This window comes from Suricata suricatta, chromosome 2 (genome assembly GCF_006229205.1).
Source record: "Suricata suricatta isolate VVHF042 chromosome 2, meerkat_22Aug2017_6uvM2_HiC, whole genome shotgun sequence".
NCBI classification, from domain to species: Eukaryota; Metazoa; Chordata; class Mammalia; order Carnivora; family Herpestidae; genus Suricata; species Suricata suricatta.
The window spans coordinates 83,627,896-83,643,797 of NC_043701.1; the positions used below are offsets into that span (position 1 = coordinate 83,627,896).

At 37.5% G+C, this 15,902-nt stretch overlaps 1 protein-coding gene across 2 annotated transcripts in view; it reads right to left on the minus strand.

Annotated features, from left to right (window-relative positions):
* Nucleotides 1–15,902, minus strand: part of COL28A1 (collagen type XXVIII alpha 1 chain) — a 166,980-nt gene that overhangs the window by 128,544 nt on the left and 22,534 nt on the right. For both annotated transcript variants that reach the window (XM_029929394.1, XM_029929393.1), the window contains exons 9-11: nt 9,383–9,427; nt 6,792–6,836; nt 5,670–5,723 (exon numbers count right to left, since the gene is read on the minus strand). In XM_029929394.1, coding sequence (XP_029785254.1) covers nt 5,670–5,723; nt 6,792–6,836; nt 9,383–9,427 — 144 coding nt within the window. The remainder of the gene's footprint in view (nt 1–5,669; nt 5,724–6,791; nt 6,837–9,382; nt 9,428–15,902) is intronic.

Here is a 15,902-nt window from a genome sequence, read left to right on the forward strand (position 1 = left end):
TTTTTACTTTATAAAGTTTCATATTTTTTTAACATATGCAATTATTTTCCATCATTTACAATACAGTAGTTGCAATGACACTCAAAACAGAAAAGCAAAGTAAAAAATCAAAACACCAACTTCTGTTTCATGTAATTAGACTTATACAGAAATTAGAAGGTTAAGTACCAACTAGTTAATCACCTAATTTCACAGCTATTGGAAGTGGCAATAGTTATATAGCAGCTTATCTATGATACATTCAAGATAAATGATACAATATATTACTTGTTCATAAGCTACAACACAGCCTGCTTAATACCTTTCCTTAAATTCCACCTCTATACTACAATATGCTTGAGGTCCATGCAAAAAAGCCCTCTTTTCAAAACTGACCTCTTTGGGGGCTCCTGAGTAGCTTAGACAGTTAAATACCTGACTCTTGGTTTAGGCTCAGGTCATGCCTAAACTTACTTTCTCTCTCTCTCTCGCTCTCTCTCTCTCTCTCTCTCTCTCTCGCTCTCTCTCTCTCTCTCCCTCAAAATAAATAAATAAACTTTTAAAACTTATTTTAAAAATTAAAAAAATAAAATTGGCCTCTTTTCATAAAGCATTTTCCACTTTTAAAATTTTTATTTATTTATTTTCTTTTCTAGCTTATTGTCAAATTGGTTTCCATACAACACCCAGTGCTCATCCCCACAAGTGCCCTCCTCCATGTCCCTCACCCCCTGCCCTCTTCCCCCTCCCCATCAGCCCTCAGTTTGTTCTCAGTATTCAAGAGTCTCTCATGGTTTACCTCCCTCCCTCTCCCCAACTATTTTCTCCCTTCCCCTCTCCCATGGTCCTCTGCTAAGTTCCTCCTCTTACACTTATGAGTGAAAACATATTTCATCAAGCATTAAAGAAAACAAGTTGTTCTGTAGAGATGTTTACTAGGTTTACAGTTTCAAGTTTTAGATTTTGTATATTTAATTCTTATTTACTTCTTCAAAAGAATACCAGCTACTTGACAAACATGTACTGTCCTTAAAAACTTCAGAAGAGAAGGAAACCTTAACAGAGTTGGATAAGGAAGAGGAGCGTGTCCAAGAATCACAGTCTGGTGCAGAACCATGGAATGGTCTAAGTGTTTGATTTGCCCTCACTCCTCTTGAAACATAGTTTCCCTTTATTCATTGATATGAGATTCTTTGGTTTTTCGAATGGATGGATGAATGTTTGATTCACCTGGGATTATTTACCCTTCCCATCTCTATTTATTAAACCAGACAAGACTGATGCTATTTCTCTGTGGGATTTCTTAACATCTCAGAAGTAAAAGTGAATTAAGACAAAGTCTCATACATAGAAGGACTTTGAGTTTCCTATACTTGAGTGTAGCACAAGAAGGAAAATCTTAGTGGAGAAAAATCCTGCAGGAAATAGATGAATATCCTAGAGTAAGACAATGGACGAGGTTATGAGAAGGGAGGTAATCCATCCATTAAGATAAATTAATATATAATATAGTATCATGGCACTTTTCATTGTTTGAGGATTAACATGTGGTACTTTCACTTGGGAAAGTACATCAGAGACTTTTCCTAGTGCTCCTTTGGCCCTAGCACTCAAGCTCTAGAACTAAGATATTTCAGCTTGTCACAAGCTATTTTCTGCTCATGCCACAGTGAGCAGTCATTCCTCCCAGGAACACAAAGAGGGTCTTGGAAAGAGCCAGTGTGCATGAGATTTAAGAAGGAAATACTCTTCAAAAATAACATCAGAAAGACATCAAGAAATGGCAAAAATTACCTAATATGGGTTTGGCACACCCAGCATTCTACTGTGCTTATTTGTATAAAACTGATTTTGTAATTTGTTCTCTGTGAATTGAAAGGCCTGCCAGTCTTGAGCCATTTTTTTTTCTAGTTATTGGAGGGCCCATTCTGTGGACAGAAGGGATTGCTATCTGAGCCATCACAATAGCCCTTGGAAGTTGGTATAGGGCTCTTAGCTACTCAATTTTTACTCAGAAAATGCACAGTGCTTTCTCCAGAGTTATAGCATTTTCCATTTGGTCCTAGGGCACTTGTGTGATTATAATACTGATTTTGGAGACTGACGGGATGTTCTGAATGCCAGTGCATGACCTCCATATATGGGGGAGGCTGAGGTGGCCTCGGAGCCACAGCTTCTTTTTGAGAAACATCTATGTTTTGTTTCTAAGGCAACAAGAATAAGAGCTACTTTTCATTTGGAAATATTAATGACAGAAATGATTTTAGTGAAACTGGGCCAGAATCACATTTTTCCTTGATTTATCACACGCTATTTTTTTCCTTCTGTTCTTTGACCACCTTTTCCCAAACCACCCGATGCAAAACATCAACTACTAGAACAATAAAATGGGACTATAGCTCATGAGAGAGACCATTCATAAATTCAAAGACATAGAGAGGCCCCATCTAGAAATTTGTATGGAATCTTTTGCAAATGTTACAAGTCTAAAGGTTTCTTTCAAGGTCTCCTAAGAGACAAAATATTTGAAAATGCACAGTACTGGTTTGTTTTTCCCATGTGATTACCTTCTGTCTCTTCCTGCATTTTCAGATGAGCATTTTAATCAAATAGAAATACACCTCTCAACAGACTGCTGTTTCCAGCACATGAGAAGGACAGATGCAATTTCCATACTGTCCAAACAAATGTTTTTATTTCAGGTCAACCATTGAGGAAATTCAACAATATTCCTAAGGAGAAAAATATAATATGGTAGGTAAGAGCAGACTGGCTGCTCCTCTGTCCCTTACTAGCTATGTGAACTTGGACCCATTGCTTAAACTCTCTGTGCCTGATTAGCCTAATCTGTACCATGGAGTAAGACTAGGTTATTCCTCAAAGGGTGGTATGTTAAATGGATAATTAGAACTATATATCTATTGGGGTATCTGGTGGTTGAGTCGGTTAAGTGTCTGACTCTTGGCATCGGCTCACAATTCATGAGTTCAAGACCCACATCAGGCTCTGTACTGACAGTGTGGATACTGCTTGGTATTCTCTCTCTCTCTTTCCCTCTCTCTCTCTGTCTCTCTGCCCCTCCCACATGTGCTCTCTCTCTCAAAATAAATAAAAAGAACTATATATCTGTACATAGTAAATATATAATAAGTGTTATTGATTATTTTTTAACTGTTTATCTTTTTGTTTTTGAGAGAGAGAGAGAGAGAGAGAGAGAGAGAACACAGTGTGGGAGGGGTAGAGAGACGGGGAGACACAAAATCTGAAGCAGGCTCCAGGCTCTGAACTATCAGCACAGAGTCCAACACAGGGCTCGAACTCACAAACTGTGAAATCATGACCTAAGCCAAAGTTGGATGCTGAACCAACTGAGCCACCCAGGCACCCTTGTTATTGATTATTATAAACAAAATAAATAATCCTCCCAGTGTCCATTAAACAATACAGAATAACTAGATTTTAGAGTTTTTCTGCACAAATTGAAATAGCAATTTCTTAAGAACATTTTGTAATAAAATGGTAATGGATGAAAAGAAGTGTTATTATAAACCTAACTTCATTTCCAGATTGAGGAAAAAATAGTACATTAAGTCTTTACGATTTAGAAGTACATTCTGAGACACAAGATGAAATTGTTCCCTGAAACTTGACTTTTAAGAGAATATACAAATAAATATATAAAATATTTAAAAATTTAATGATGCAACATGCATCTCTGATTGAAAGATCCAAAGAGAAGTAGAAATTAGTAATAGTCTTGAAGTTAAAGGACCACTAAATTTGTAACCATAAACCAGAAGGAAAAAGAAAAACACACTATTACCTCACTTGCCCCGAGCAATCCAGAACTTTCTCTAGAAATTGACATCTTTTCAATTGGCAATGAACTTTGTATATTCACTGGGCAGGGAATTTTGTGATTAAATCCCAACTGGTCATTTTATGTTATGTATCCTTTACCAAAAAAATTTTTTTCAGAGAGGATCTTGGAAAATTCATGAAGTCCTCAAATACTTTTGGAAAAATTACTCCTCTTAGGATGATGTGAAAGTCAAGCATGAAGTGTTATTACATCAGAACATTGCAAGCTGCAAGCTCTCCTAAACACTCAGCTGTGTTTATTCCTTCCAAGAATTAATGCACTGGTGGAATGAAAAACTATATTTTGTTTAAGTAAATGTATGTTAAAAGAAAAACCTAAATAGTAATTTTTGAGACATGAAAATAAGTGAGCAAATGATGACACCTTTTTATGGACTGCCACTAACCATCTCCCAGAGTTACAGCCCTGTTCTCAGCCCCGCAGGGGCGATCCCCAGAGCTGATGAGCCCGGCTGTGCCTCTGCTTTCTGGAGGCCATTTGCTATCTGGACTTCACTTTTCATTTCCCAAAATGAAAACTCTGGCCCAGGATGATCTCCTAATATACCTGGGGGCTCAAACCTCTGTAATTCTATCACTGTTGGAAACTCCATCACGGATATCTGATCTTAAGCCTCTTTTTCACAAACATGAAAATGATCATCTTAGGTAACGAAAGAATCCTAGAAGTAAGTGTGGACTGTCAAAATGTTTTTTATTCTTGCTGCAGGATTTTATTGACTGCCAAAGCCATTTTATAAAAACTTCTACTCAGTATTCAAGAGAACATTTCTTTTCCCCAGAGAGAATTAATCATAGGCAAGGACTGGAAAAGGCAGTTTCCCCAGATGAAGCTTAAGCACCCTCCCGCTGAGAAGCTCATTCTATTTTAATTTGCCAATTAAAAGTGGCCTGGGAAATCACACATTGTCATTATCTCATTAAAAATACTATGCTTGTCACTCTCTTCCCTCTCTCAGGAAAAAGACACTCACGTAGCCCAACTGCTCCCCAGAGCTTAAGTTTGATAGTACCCTTAAAGGATTGGCTTTATCTAGGGTCCACTGAGGATGACACCTGCTGCTGCTATTACTGCCACAAATTCCACAGATCTCTAGTCACTAACAACACTATTTATTGGATATTTACTATATCCATGAAATTTACTAAGCATTGAGAAGTTTAAAAGGTACTAAAAAGTTTGTTTTCAGCAAATTAATGGCCACTTTCATTGCAAAGCAGAACCTTGTGTCCAGGTCTTTTAAAGATCCCAGCCTTAGCATCTTTGGGTTCTATTAGGCTCTTATTCAACCCCTCCTGATCTGTCTTGCCTGGTTATCTGTGGAATGACATTACAAGCCCAGTAATGAGGGTTGAGATGACACCCCTGTAACAATTTTTAAAAGCTCAATCTTTGTTGTCATGACAGTCACAAATTTCCTTCTCTTATAAGTGATATATTGAGTTGACATCATATATGGGGAAATAGAATGATTTGAATTGGTTGTTTGTTGCTACTTTTCAGTTTCTGGTGAACCATAAAATGACTCTAGGGCAGGAGAAAGAAGGAAATACTGCAAAGATTCTGAATAATGGCTTATATTTAATAATGGCCCTCTGAATAATATAATAATAAATGATAAAGCCATGCCACTGACATGCTGCATGTACTTGAACATGATTCTGTGTATATATCTGCAGGTTATTATGTATTGTCAAAAATACATCCTCAAAGAGTCCATTGACTTCTGCTAAATAAAAACACACATTCCTATAGCTCGCTGGAAGAAAGGCACTCTGCCAGTCTTTTAATCAAAGGGTATGATTACCTTATTGCCTTGAAATCCCTTCGGGCCTGGATCACCTGGAGGTCCACTAATGCCCTGCTCCAAGGTGAAAACCAATAATTAGTTCTATAAATAAAAGCCCAACCAGGAAGGAATCATTCATTAAGGTCCCTAGAGAGCCTGAATTTAGCAGTCAGACTATATATCTGAGTTAAGTTATGGTTAAATGTGACTGAGAAATAGAATGACATAAAGTTTCTCCTGTCAAATAGGCAGCTTATAAAATAGTGCTTAAGCTGAGAACAAACATTTATTAATGAGGTGTTTGCTTTCTAAGCCTGTTTTCAACCTTATCCCTGTGCTGGACACACTTTTTTGAAGAATTTTGAATGAACGACTTTTTTTAAATAGCTAAGGCATTTATAACTGAACATTGGAGGTTCTGATGACCCCGTGATAACCAGAGTTACAGCCCGGCGCTGACACAATTCCAGGCCAGAGCCCAGGACTGGGGGTTAACTAGCTGCCTAGGAAATCTTGAGTCAGGTTACAATTTTCAGTAGACTTTTTGAAATACGGAAATGAATTCTTCATATACATACATCCTCCCCCCATGAAAACTTTAGACTGGGCAAGTCCCCAGACTGGAAAAAACTGATCTAAATTATTTTCTGAAATCTATGGAATATGTCTAACTTAAATGCCTTTAAAATCTATTCCTTGTTATTGAGCATTAAGTACTGACAATGAGCATTCCATGTTATTAAGTACTTTATCTAAGTTACAAACACTGTAATTAGATAAAATGCATAGTTCTTCTAATTATATTACGCTTGCAAAGCAAAAATAGTTACATTCCACTTTTAACTGCTTTGACTTTGTTCATCTTCCTAGACTCAAATTTTTAAACTTTCATCCCTCTACTAAGTAAACTCAGCAGCGGGTACCTATGGTTGGGGAGCCTGAATTCGTCATTTGAAACATTAGGACAGTGATTTCCAAGCTTTGTTGCACATTGAAATCACCTGGGGATCTTTAAAACTACTGATGCCCGGCTCCAATCCCTAGGTGCTCTGACTGAATTGTTAGAGGGAGAAATGGGCAGATTTTTAAAGCTTTCTAGGTTATTCTACTTCAGATGTAGATTTGGTCTAGCCTCCTTACCTGAAGTCCTCTGGGTCCCTTTGGTCCATATGGTCCTAAGGATCCCTGTGGAATAAAATTAATGGTAAGTTACTCTAAATATCCATCTTCAAAGTGCAATGATTTTAGGTGGAGGAGAAGAGAATGTGTTCTCAGTGATTGCCAATCTTCTCAGTTTGTCCAAACAGAAAACAAACAGATAAATTGTTAACAAAATGATCCTAAATAATAAGCCAATGTGAGGTCAAATTTTCCTTCAGTAAACTCCATGAAAACATAATTTTAGGTGTAAGTCCTTCACCTGTATATTGAAATTTTGGTCAGAGCCAATAATTTATTCCTTAAGACTCCTTAGAAAAAGTTCACTTGGTGGAATATTGTTTCTTTCTGACAAGGCAAAGTCAGTTAAATTAACAATTTAGTGAGTTTCCACAAGTCTTGACCACTCTTTTGCCCACCTTCAAGACATGCAACTTGACAAAACAATGTTGATACTCAATGCTCTCTAATAGAAGATATTTCAATATGTTCCATAACTAGGAAACCCTTCGAAATTTATTTTCATGAGAATATAATATGGTCTAGTCCCTCTTTTCTCAGACTTTCACCTTTTCTCTGCTTAGCAAAATATAACCTGTACATAATAGACACACCTTGGCAATTAGAGAGAAAAAGCAAAGAAATATAAAAAAATCACACACAGGAAACTGCTGTTAACATTTTAGGCATATAGAATATTTTTTTCAAATAATTGATTCAAGTGTGTGTACAATTTTGTGACCTACTTATTTGGTCTTCCATTATATCAAAAATATTTTTCTATGTAATTAAAAACTCTCAGTAAATGGAAAAATATTCAAGAATATGCATCTATTATAATTTAGTTTTGACATTTTAATTTTTCTATTACTATTTTAAATCATATTATAATGAAACTTTTTGTTTAAAAGTCATGTCCAACTTTTGAAAAATTCCTAAAGCTAATGGCCTGGAAGAAAATGACAGACACAAAGATGATGAGCACATTCAAGACTGTCTTTTGTGGCTCACACCACACATGGAAAGCAAAAGCAAAACGTCCCTCCCTAGAGTTTGTTCAGATTTCCATTCTTACTACCTGAGTAGAGAAAGTGTATGTTCACCTTAACAGACTCCCCATCGATGCTGAGTATTATATATTATCTCAGTGTTTGCTAATTTGATAAGTGAAATAATATTTTAATGTGTTAATTTCACTTATCTGATCACTAATATATTGGGTGGTTTTTTTTTTCACTTACTAGCCATTTATATTTCCTCTCTTGTGTCTCTTCATGTTTTCTATGTGTTTGACTTATTAACTTATATGAACTCTTCATGTCAGGGACACTGAACTTCATTGACTCTCGACATGCATTTTTTTTTCCCAGATCTTTACATCTCTAATACCAAGATACATCTTACAATCAATTGCATCTTCTACTTGTAATTGGCAGCACTTTTTCTTTCTTTTTGGCACAGAAAATAATAGGGCATTTAACAACCCCTGGCATCTTAGTCAATGAAATATGCTGTGAACTCTTTGTCAACCATTCTCATTTCAAACTGTTTTCAACAGTTACTGTTTAACTTTCATTTTTGTTCTTCTCTGTCCCCCTTCTGTATTTTCAAGTCTGTGTCCATCTCCCATTTTCAATTACCCTCCAGGCAGAATCCATTTATTACTGCAGTTTTCATTTTGCCCAGAGATCATTATCAAGCCTACAGTTTTTCAAATCCACCTGGCCTCTGACTCCACAGTGCACTGAAAGCTTTCACAAAGTCTCAAGCTATTTAAAGTGCTTAGTTACATACCCGGTGTCATTATCCTATTCTCTCTGCTTTTCACCTTCTGCCTCGTTTTTTCTCCAGGACTCTCTCCCATAATTAAAATACAGAACTTGAGGGAGTTGAGTGTCTTGGTAGCATGGTGCTAATAGTTCTTCGAGGTATTGATAACTAGTTTTACTCTGTACATTTTTGGATCCTTTGTCATTATGTTTTAAATGTACTATCTGTATATTTCTGACCCATCAAGGAACTCCTTAATGTATTTAATGTTGTCTCCATTTTAAATACTTTATTCATATTTATTTTTTCATGAAAGGCTAATACTCACCTAATTGCTTGTGGCTTACTGCAATTTCAAAATTTCAAACCGCTGTCTCTGCCTAGTTCTGCTACATTATTTATAACTATTTCATTAACCTATTCCATAGAGCTCTTCACTCTATTTTGGAAAGTGTTGTCAGTGTTTACATCTGAAAAACAATTCCGGATGCAAAGACCAATTGGAGCTTGAATTGACTTTGCTGGGTAAATTATCCTTTTTGCCGTAACATTCCGTAGGCCTAGCCTCAAAGGTTAGGAGGCCACAAAGTAAAGGTCCATACAAAAGGTCTGTGGGGGCTCGATTAACTACAGTTAGGTATGGCTTTGTTTTCTGCTTCATGTTTTACAGACGTGAAAACTGAGCCAATGACTTTCTAGCCCCAGTAGTGAGAGCAAGGGAATGCATCCCAGGAATTTCCTCTTAAGGAAACTCAGCCCCAAAGGAATCCCAGCTGTTAGCATTTTAAAAACATGTTCCTTACTTTGTCACCTTTTATTCCTGGTTTGCCACATTCTCCATTTTCACCCTAAAAAAAAAAAATAAATAAAATAATGAAATAAATAAGAAGAGCTTTGGAGTCGTTTTGAGTTAGGATGTTTTTTTTTTTCATAATATTTTATTGTCAGATTGTTTTCCATACAACACCCAGTGCTCTTCCCCACAAGTGCCCTCCTCCATCACCACCACCTCTTTTCTCCCCTCCCCTTCAGCCCTCAGTTCGTTTTCATTATTCAATAGTCTCTCATGTTTTGCATCCCTCTCTCTCCCCAATTCTCCCTCCCTCCTCCGTTCCCCCTGGTTCTCCATTAGGTCTCTCCTGTTTTCCTGCTAGACCTATGAGTGCAAACATATGGTTTCTGTCCTTCTCTGCCTGGCTTACTTCACTCAGCATGACACCCTCAAGGTCCATCCACTTTCCTACAAATGGCCATATGTCATTCCCTCTCATTGTTATGTAGTACTCCATCGTGTGTATATGGGTTAGGATGTTTTAAAAAAGGGTTCTTACAACATAAGCACTCTGATGGGTTATACACAATTTTAACCACAATCCTGTGGGTTATTTGGGCATTGCACTCTGAAAAATTTTATCCATGAGTCATCTTTCACTTGACAGAATCAAAGCAGTGATACCACCGAGTAAGGTTTAACATTTTTGAAAAGTAGATGAAACTTAGGGGAAAGAAACTAAGGCTTACTGAGTATCTACCACACGCTCTTTGCATATGTTATTTAAGTGAAGCCCCATTACAGCTCAATGAGATCAATTTTACAATGGTATATAAGATGAGAAAACTTAAGCTCACCAAGATAACTTTCCTCAATAGGCAGCTCTGATTCAGAGTCTCTATATTTTCCACACTATAGTCCAGCCTGAGTACCGGCTTTGATCAATTGTTGGTGTTTGCCCAGAGAACTGTGAGAGAACAATCCAGATACCACGTCGTGGCTTGGTGGGGAAAGGAGCCATGAGGAATTAGCAAGGTCTGCTGGGGATGGGCATGGTGGCAAACATGTTATATATTTCCATCATCACATTCTACTGCCCTGCCCTGCCTGTCTTGGCATATTAATGAAAAAAGAACCAACATTTAAATTATGCTTTACACTTTCTGATTAATGTTATTTAGCACACATTATCTCAGGTAAGCTGACATTAACTGTCTGACACAGATATTATTAGCCCAATTTTACAGACTGAGAATTTGTGATTCAGAAGGTTAAGTACCTTGGTCATGTAGAATGAGAATTGGGACCTCTACATACTAATCCATTTTATCAGACTTCTAAGACTTTGCGTAAGCAGAACAAAAAGGTATCAAAGGCAATTAGAAAAACAGCTGAAGTTAGAATTTTCAAGCACTTTCATACTTTTATCTGAGCCTCAAAGCAATTAATTAAAAAAAATTTTATATGAGCTTCAGCAATCAGACAACACAAAGAAATAAAAGGTATCCACATTGGCAAAGAGGAAGTCAAACTTTCACTCTTTGCAGATGACATGATACTCCATGTGGAAAACCTAAAAGACTCTACCAAAAAACTATGAGATCTGATCCACAAATTCAGCAAAGTTGTAGGATATGAAATCAATGTACAGAAATCAGTTGCATTTCTATGCACCAATAATGAAGCAAGAGAAAGAGGAATCAAGGAATCAATCCTATTTACAATTGAACCAAAACCCATAAGATACCTAGGAATAAACCTAACCAAAGAGGTGAAAACTTACACACTGAAAACTACAGAACACATTAAAACAATTTCAGAAGTCACAGAAAATGGAAAAACATTCCATGCTTATGGATTTGAAGAACAAATATTGTTAAAATGTCCATACAACCTTAAGCAATCTATATAGTCAATGCAATCCCTCTGAAAAAAAAAAAAAAAAAAACCAGCATTCTTCACAGAGCTAGAACAAAAAATCTTAAAATTTGTATGGAACTTGAAAAGACCCCAAATAGCCAAAGCAATCCTGAAAAAGAAAACTGGGGCATCTGGGTGACTTAGTCAATTAAGCATCTGACTTGGGCTCAAGTCATGACCTCACTGTTTGTGAGTTTGAGCCCCACATCAGGCTCTATTCTGACATCTTGGAGCCTGGAGCCTGATTCAGATTCTGTGTCTGCCTCTCTGCCCCTCCCCACTCTCTCTCTCAAAAATAAATAAACATTAAAAATAAATTAGTAAAAGAAAACCAAAGCTGGAGGCATCGCAATTCCAGACTTAAAGCTGTATTACAAAGTTGTAGTCATCAAAACAGTATGGTACTGGCACAAGAACAGACACTTAGATCAATGAAACACAATAGAGACCCCAAAATTAACCCACACACATATGGCCAACTAATCTTTGGCAAAGCAGAAAAGAATATCCAATGGAAAAAAAACAGTTTCTTCAGTAAATGGTGTTGGAAAAAACTGGACAGTGACATGCCGAAGAATGAAAGTGGATCACTTTCTTATGCTGTACACAAAAGTAGACAGAAAGCTATCAAAATCCTCAAGGAGAAAATAAGCAACAACCTCTTTGACCTTGGCCACAGCAGCTTCTTACTTGACATATCTCCAGAGACAAGGGAAATAGAAGCAAAAATGAACTATTGGGACCTTATCAAGATAAAAATCTGCACAGCAAAGGAAACAGTAAAACTAAAAGGCAACTGACAGACTGGGAGAAGATATTGCAAATGACATATCAGATAAAGGGTTAGTGTCTAAAGCTTATAAAGAACTTATCAACATCAACACCCAAAAAACAAATAACCCGGGGGCACCTGGGTGGCTCAGTTCGGGACTTTGGCTCAGGTCATGATCCCACAGCTCTTGGGTTTGAGCTCCATGTAGGCTCTGTGCTGATAGCTCAGAGCCTGGAGCCTACTTCAGATTCTGTGTCTGCCTCTTACTGCCCCTCCCCTGCTCATGATCTGTCTCTCTCGCTCCTTCAAAAATAAATAAACATTTAAAAAAAATAACCCAGTATAGAAATGGGCAAAAGACATGAATAGACACTTTTCCAAAGAAGACATTCAGATGGCTAAGTGTCACATGAAAAAATGGTCAACATCATTTGGCATCAGAGAAATGCAAATCAAGACCACAATGAGACTTCACCTCTGACACCTGTTAGAATGGCTAAAATTAACAACTTAGGCAACAGATGTCAGTAAAGATGCAGAGAAGATGAACACTTTTATACAGGTGGTGGGAATGCAAACTGGTGCAGCCACTCTGGAATATAGTATGGAGGCTCTTTAAAAAATTAAAAATAGAACTACCCTATGACCCAGCAATTGCACTATTAGGTATTTATCCAAAGGATACAGGAGTGCTGATTCAAAGGGGCACATGCACCACAATGTTTATAGTAGCACTGTCAACAATAACAAAAGTATGGAGAGAGTCCAAATGTCCATCAACTGATGAATGGATAAAGAAAATGTATATATACATATATACAATGGAATATTACTTGGCAATCAAAGAGAATGAAGTCTTGCCATTTGCAACAACATCAATAGAACAAGAGTGTATTATGCTAAGCAAAAAAAAAAAAAAAAGATAAAGATCCTATGATTTCTCTGATATGTGGAATTTAAGATATAAAACAGATGAACATAAGGGAAGGGAAGCAAAAATAATATAAAAACAGAGAGGGAGAAAAATCACAAGAGACTCCTAAATATAGAGAACTAATTGAGGGTTGCTGGAGGGAGGTGGGCTAAATGGGCAAGGGGCATTAAGGAGGACACTTGTTAGGATGAGCGCTGTGTGTTATATGTTAAATGATGAATCACTAAATTCTATTCCTGAAATTATTATTACACTACATGTTAACTAGCTTGGATTTAAATTAAAAATAAAATAAATAAAATAAATAAAATTTTTACTTGAGCATAATTGACAGTGTTACATTAGTTTCAGGTGTACAACATAGTGATTCAACTTCTCTATACATTATGCAATGTTCACCACAAGTGTAGCTACCATCTGTCACCGTACAATACAATGCTGTTACACTATCACTGACTATATTCCTTAAAAGCAATTCATATTTTTAAGATATGGCAATTCAATTGGAAAAGTTAAATCAATTACTTAAATGTACATGCCAGCCAGTGACTCCTAGCCCAGTGCCCTCACTACTAGTGTCTGTTTCTGCTGCCACTTTATCATCCATGTGCTGTAAGCATGTTTCTCAAAATGCCACCACACAGTGACATAAGAAACTTGCACTACAATGATCCATGTCCTGCTTCCTTCATTAAAGAAGTCATGCTGTGAAAAGTGAATGTCAACTGCATGAAGCGGTGTATTTAGCGACATAGTGGATGCATATTCTGGTGCAAGCTTTATCTCATCACAAAATGCCAACAAACAGTCCATAAGTTGACAGCTAGCTTGCAGACCGCTCGTTGAATAGCACTGCTCTCAGAAGGGACATAACCGTTGTAACCACCATTATGGATCCAAAGTCCAAACCTTTACATTACTGCTAATCTCCGCAGCAGATTAGGTTAAAGAAAGAGAGGGAGAGAGATCTCCATTCATAGATGAAGAAAAGGAGGCTCAGAGGGATTAAATAGCTTGCCCATGACCACAAGTTTGAGTCTGTTAGATTTCCAAGTCCATGGTCATCAGCCATTCAAAGCTGAACACAAGTCTTACCCCCATGGTCTGCAAGTGTCTTTCCACTAGCCTAGAATACTACATGGGGTGTCACTGGCATCGAGAGCAGGAAAGAAGGAAGTACAGTTCCTAGATCCAGCTATGCCTCCATTCAAAAGCAATCTATTCTCTCTCCACATCGTATTGTGAGTCAAACTGACCCAGGAAAAACTGAACTTTCACTTCGGACAAGTTGAACATTTATTTCTGAATGCAAATGGAAAATCACTCTTGAAGAGTCAATTAGAAAGAAATTAATTTAGTAATGTTGGATGGGAATAAAATGAGTCAACCCACAAAATATAAAACAGAGAAGTACCATAAATACCCTCAAAATCCTTTTGGCCAGAATTCACATTCCATTTGTCCAGACAGATTTGTGAGCTATAGGGTCTTGAGGAACAGCATTTGTTTTGGGGCTGACTTCCATCAATGAAAATATTGTACTCATGTTATTTGCCTTTGCAACAGTGTTCTCTTTTTTGGTGGGCTCAGTAATCCCCGTGGAATGGCCACAATTATAACTTCAGGGAGCAAGTGCTTCAGAACGCTATGAACAGATTAGCTCTGTTCCCAGCCTCTGATTTCTGATGCTGCTGTTCCTGGTGAAATTCTGGTTTGAATGTCAGTGTTTCAGGGTCACTTTACTCTGACAACTTGTATTTTCCAAATGAGAACTCCACAGTGATTCTATAATTTTCCAGAAGATTAAATGAGTCTTCTCATATATATAGATATATAAAAATGCATATATACTACATATACAGTATACTGTGCACTATATATATACACATACAATATACTATATATATATACACACACACATACAATATACCTTATGTATATATATATATATATTAGTGTTCACGAGTAGTTCATATTATAAATCAAGATGGGGAGGACCCGGATAATTTTCTTCAACTATCTACAGGACAATTTTACAATCATGAAACTTTCTTAACTTTCCTATTTTATCATTTGTTCCCTGCCTCTTTATAACAGCACCTTACATTTTATAGACCAGCCAACAGCTTATAACACATTGTCACATCCATGATTACATTTGCTTCTCCAACCACCCTGTAAATTAGGGAGGCCTGTTATCAATCCAGCTCTATATAGATGAAGAAACAGACACTTAACATTTCCAGTGACTGGGGATAGATTTATTTGCCTGTATGTAAACTCACCTCTAATATTTGCAGGGCCCAGGGCAAGAGTGCAAGCAAAGGCCTATGTACCGTGTATCTAAAGAGCCGAAAGTTATAAATTAAGCTAACAACCAAACTGGTCATGTTCTAGCTTGTTTTTGAAAAGTATCAAAAAGAATGAAAATGAAAGAATTTTGGTATTTCTCCGAAGTGCACGTGCTAGTACAACCCCATGCCCACAGCCCTGTTCCTACTTGGCTTCTGCCCACCTCTGGTTCCTCTCAGGAGGGGAGGAACTAGTGCACAAAGAGGTGCCTGGGGCAGTACAACACAGTGAACCTCCCACCAGGGCCCTTTCCCGCCCAAACAAACAACTTGCGAGTTTTTTCCCCTCAGGCCTGGGAAAAAGATGGACAAAGGAAAGACATTCGTATTTGCCTTCAAAGCAGGCTCAGGTCACTTTGCAGGGACTTCTGGGGTCTTGGTTACCTAAAGCATGGTCCAGGTTTAAGGGGGCATAAGCCTCGTGTCCTGCAGCATCCTGGATCCATCGAGAGTCAGAAGGCCATAGGAGACTCAGAGCAAGACCTCTTGCCCTAGGTCTGAGGGCTGTAGACAGGATGAACAAGGAAGACGCACTCTGCTTTCAGACAGGGAACCTGGTAATAGAACTGCGCCA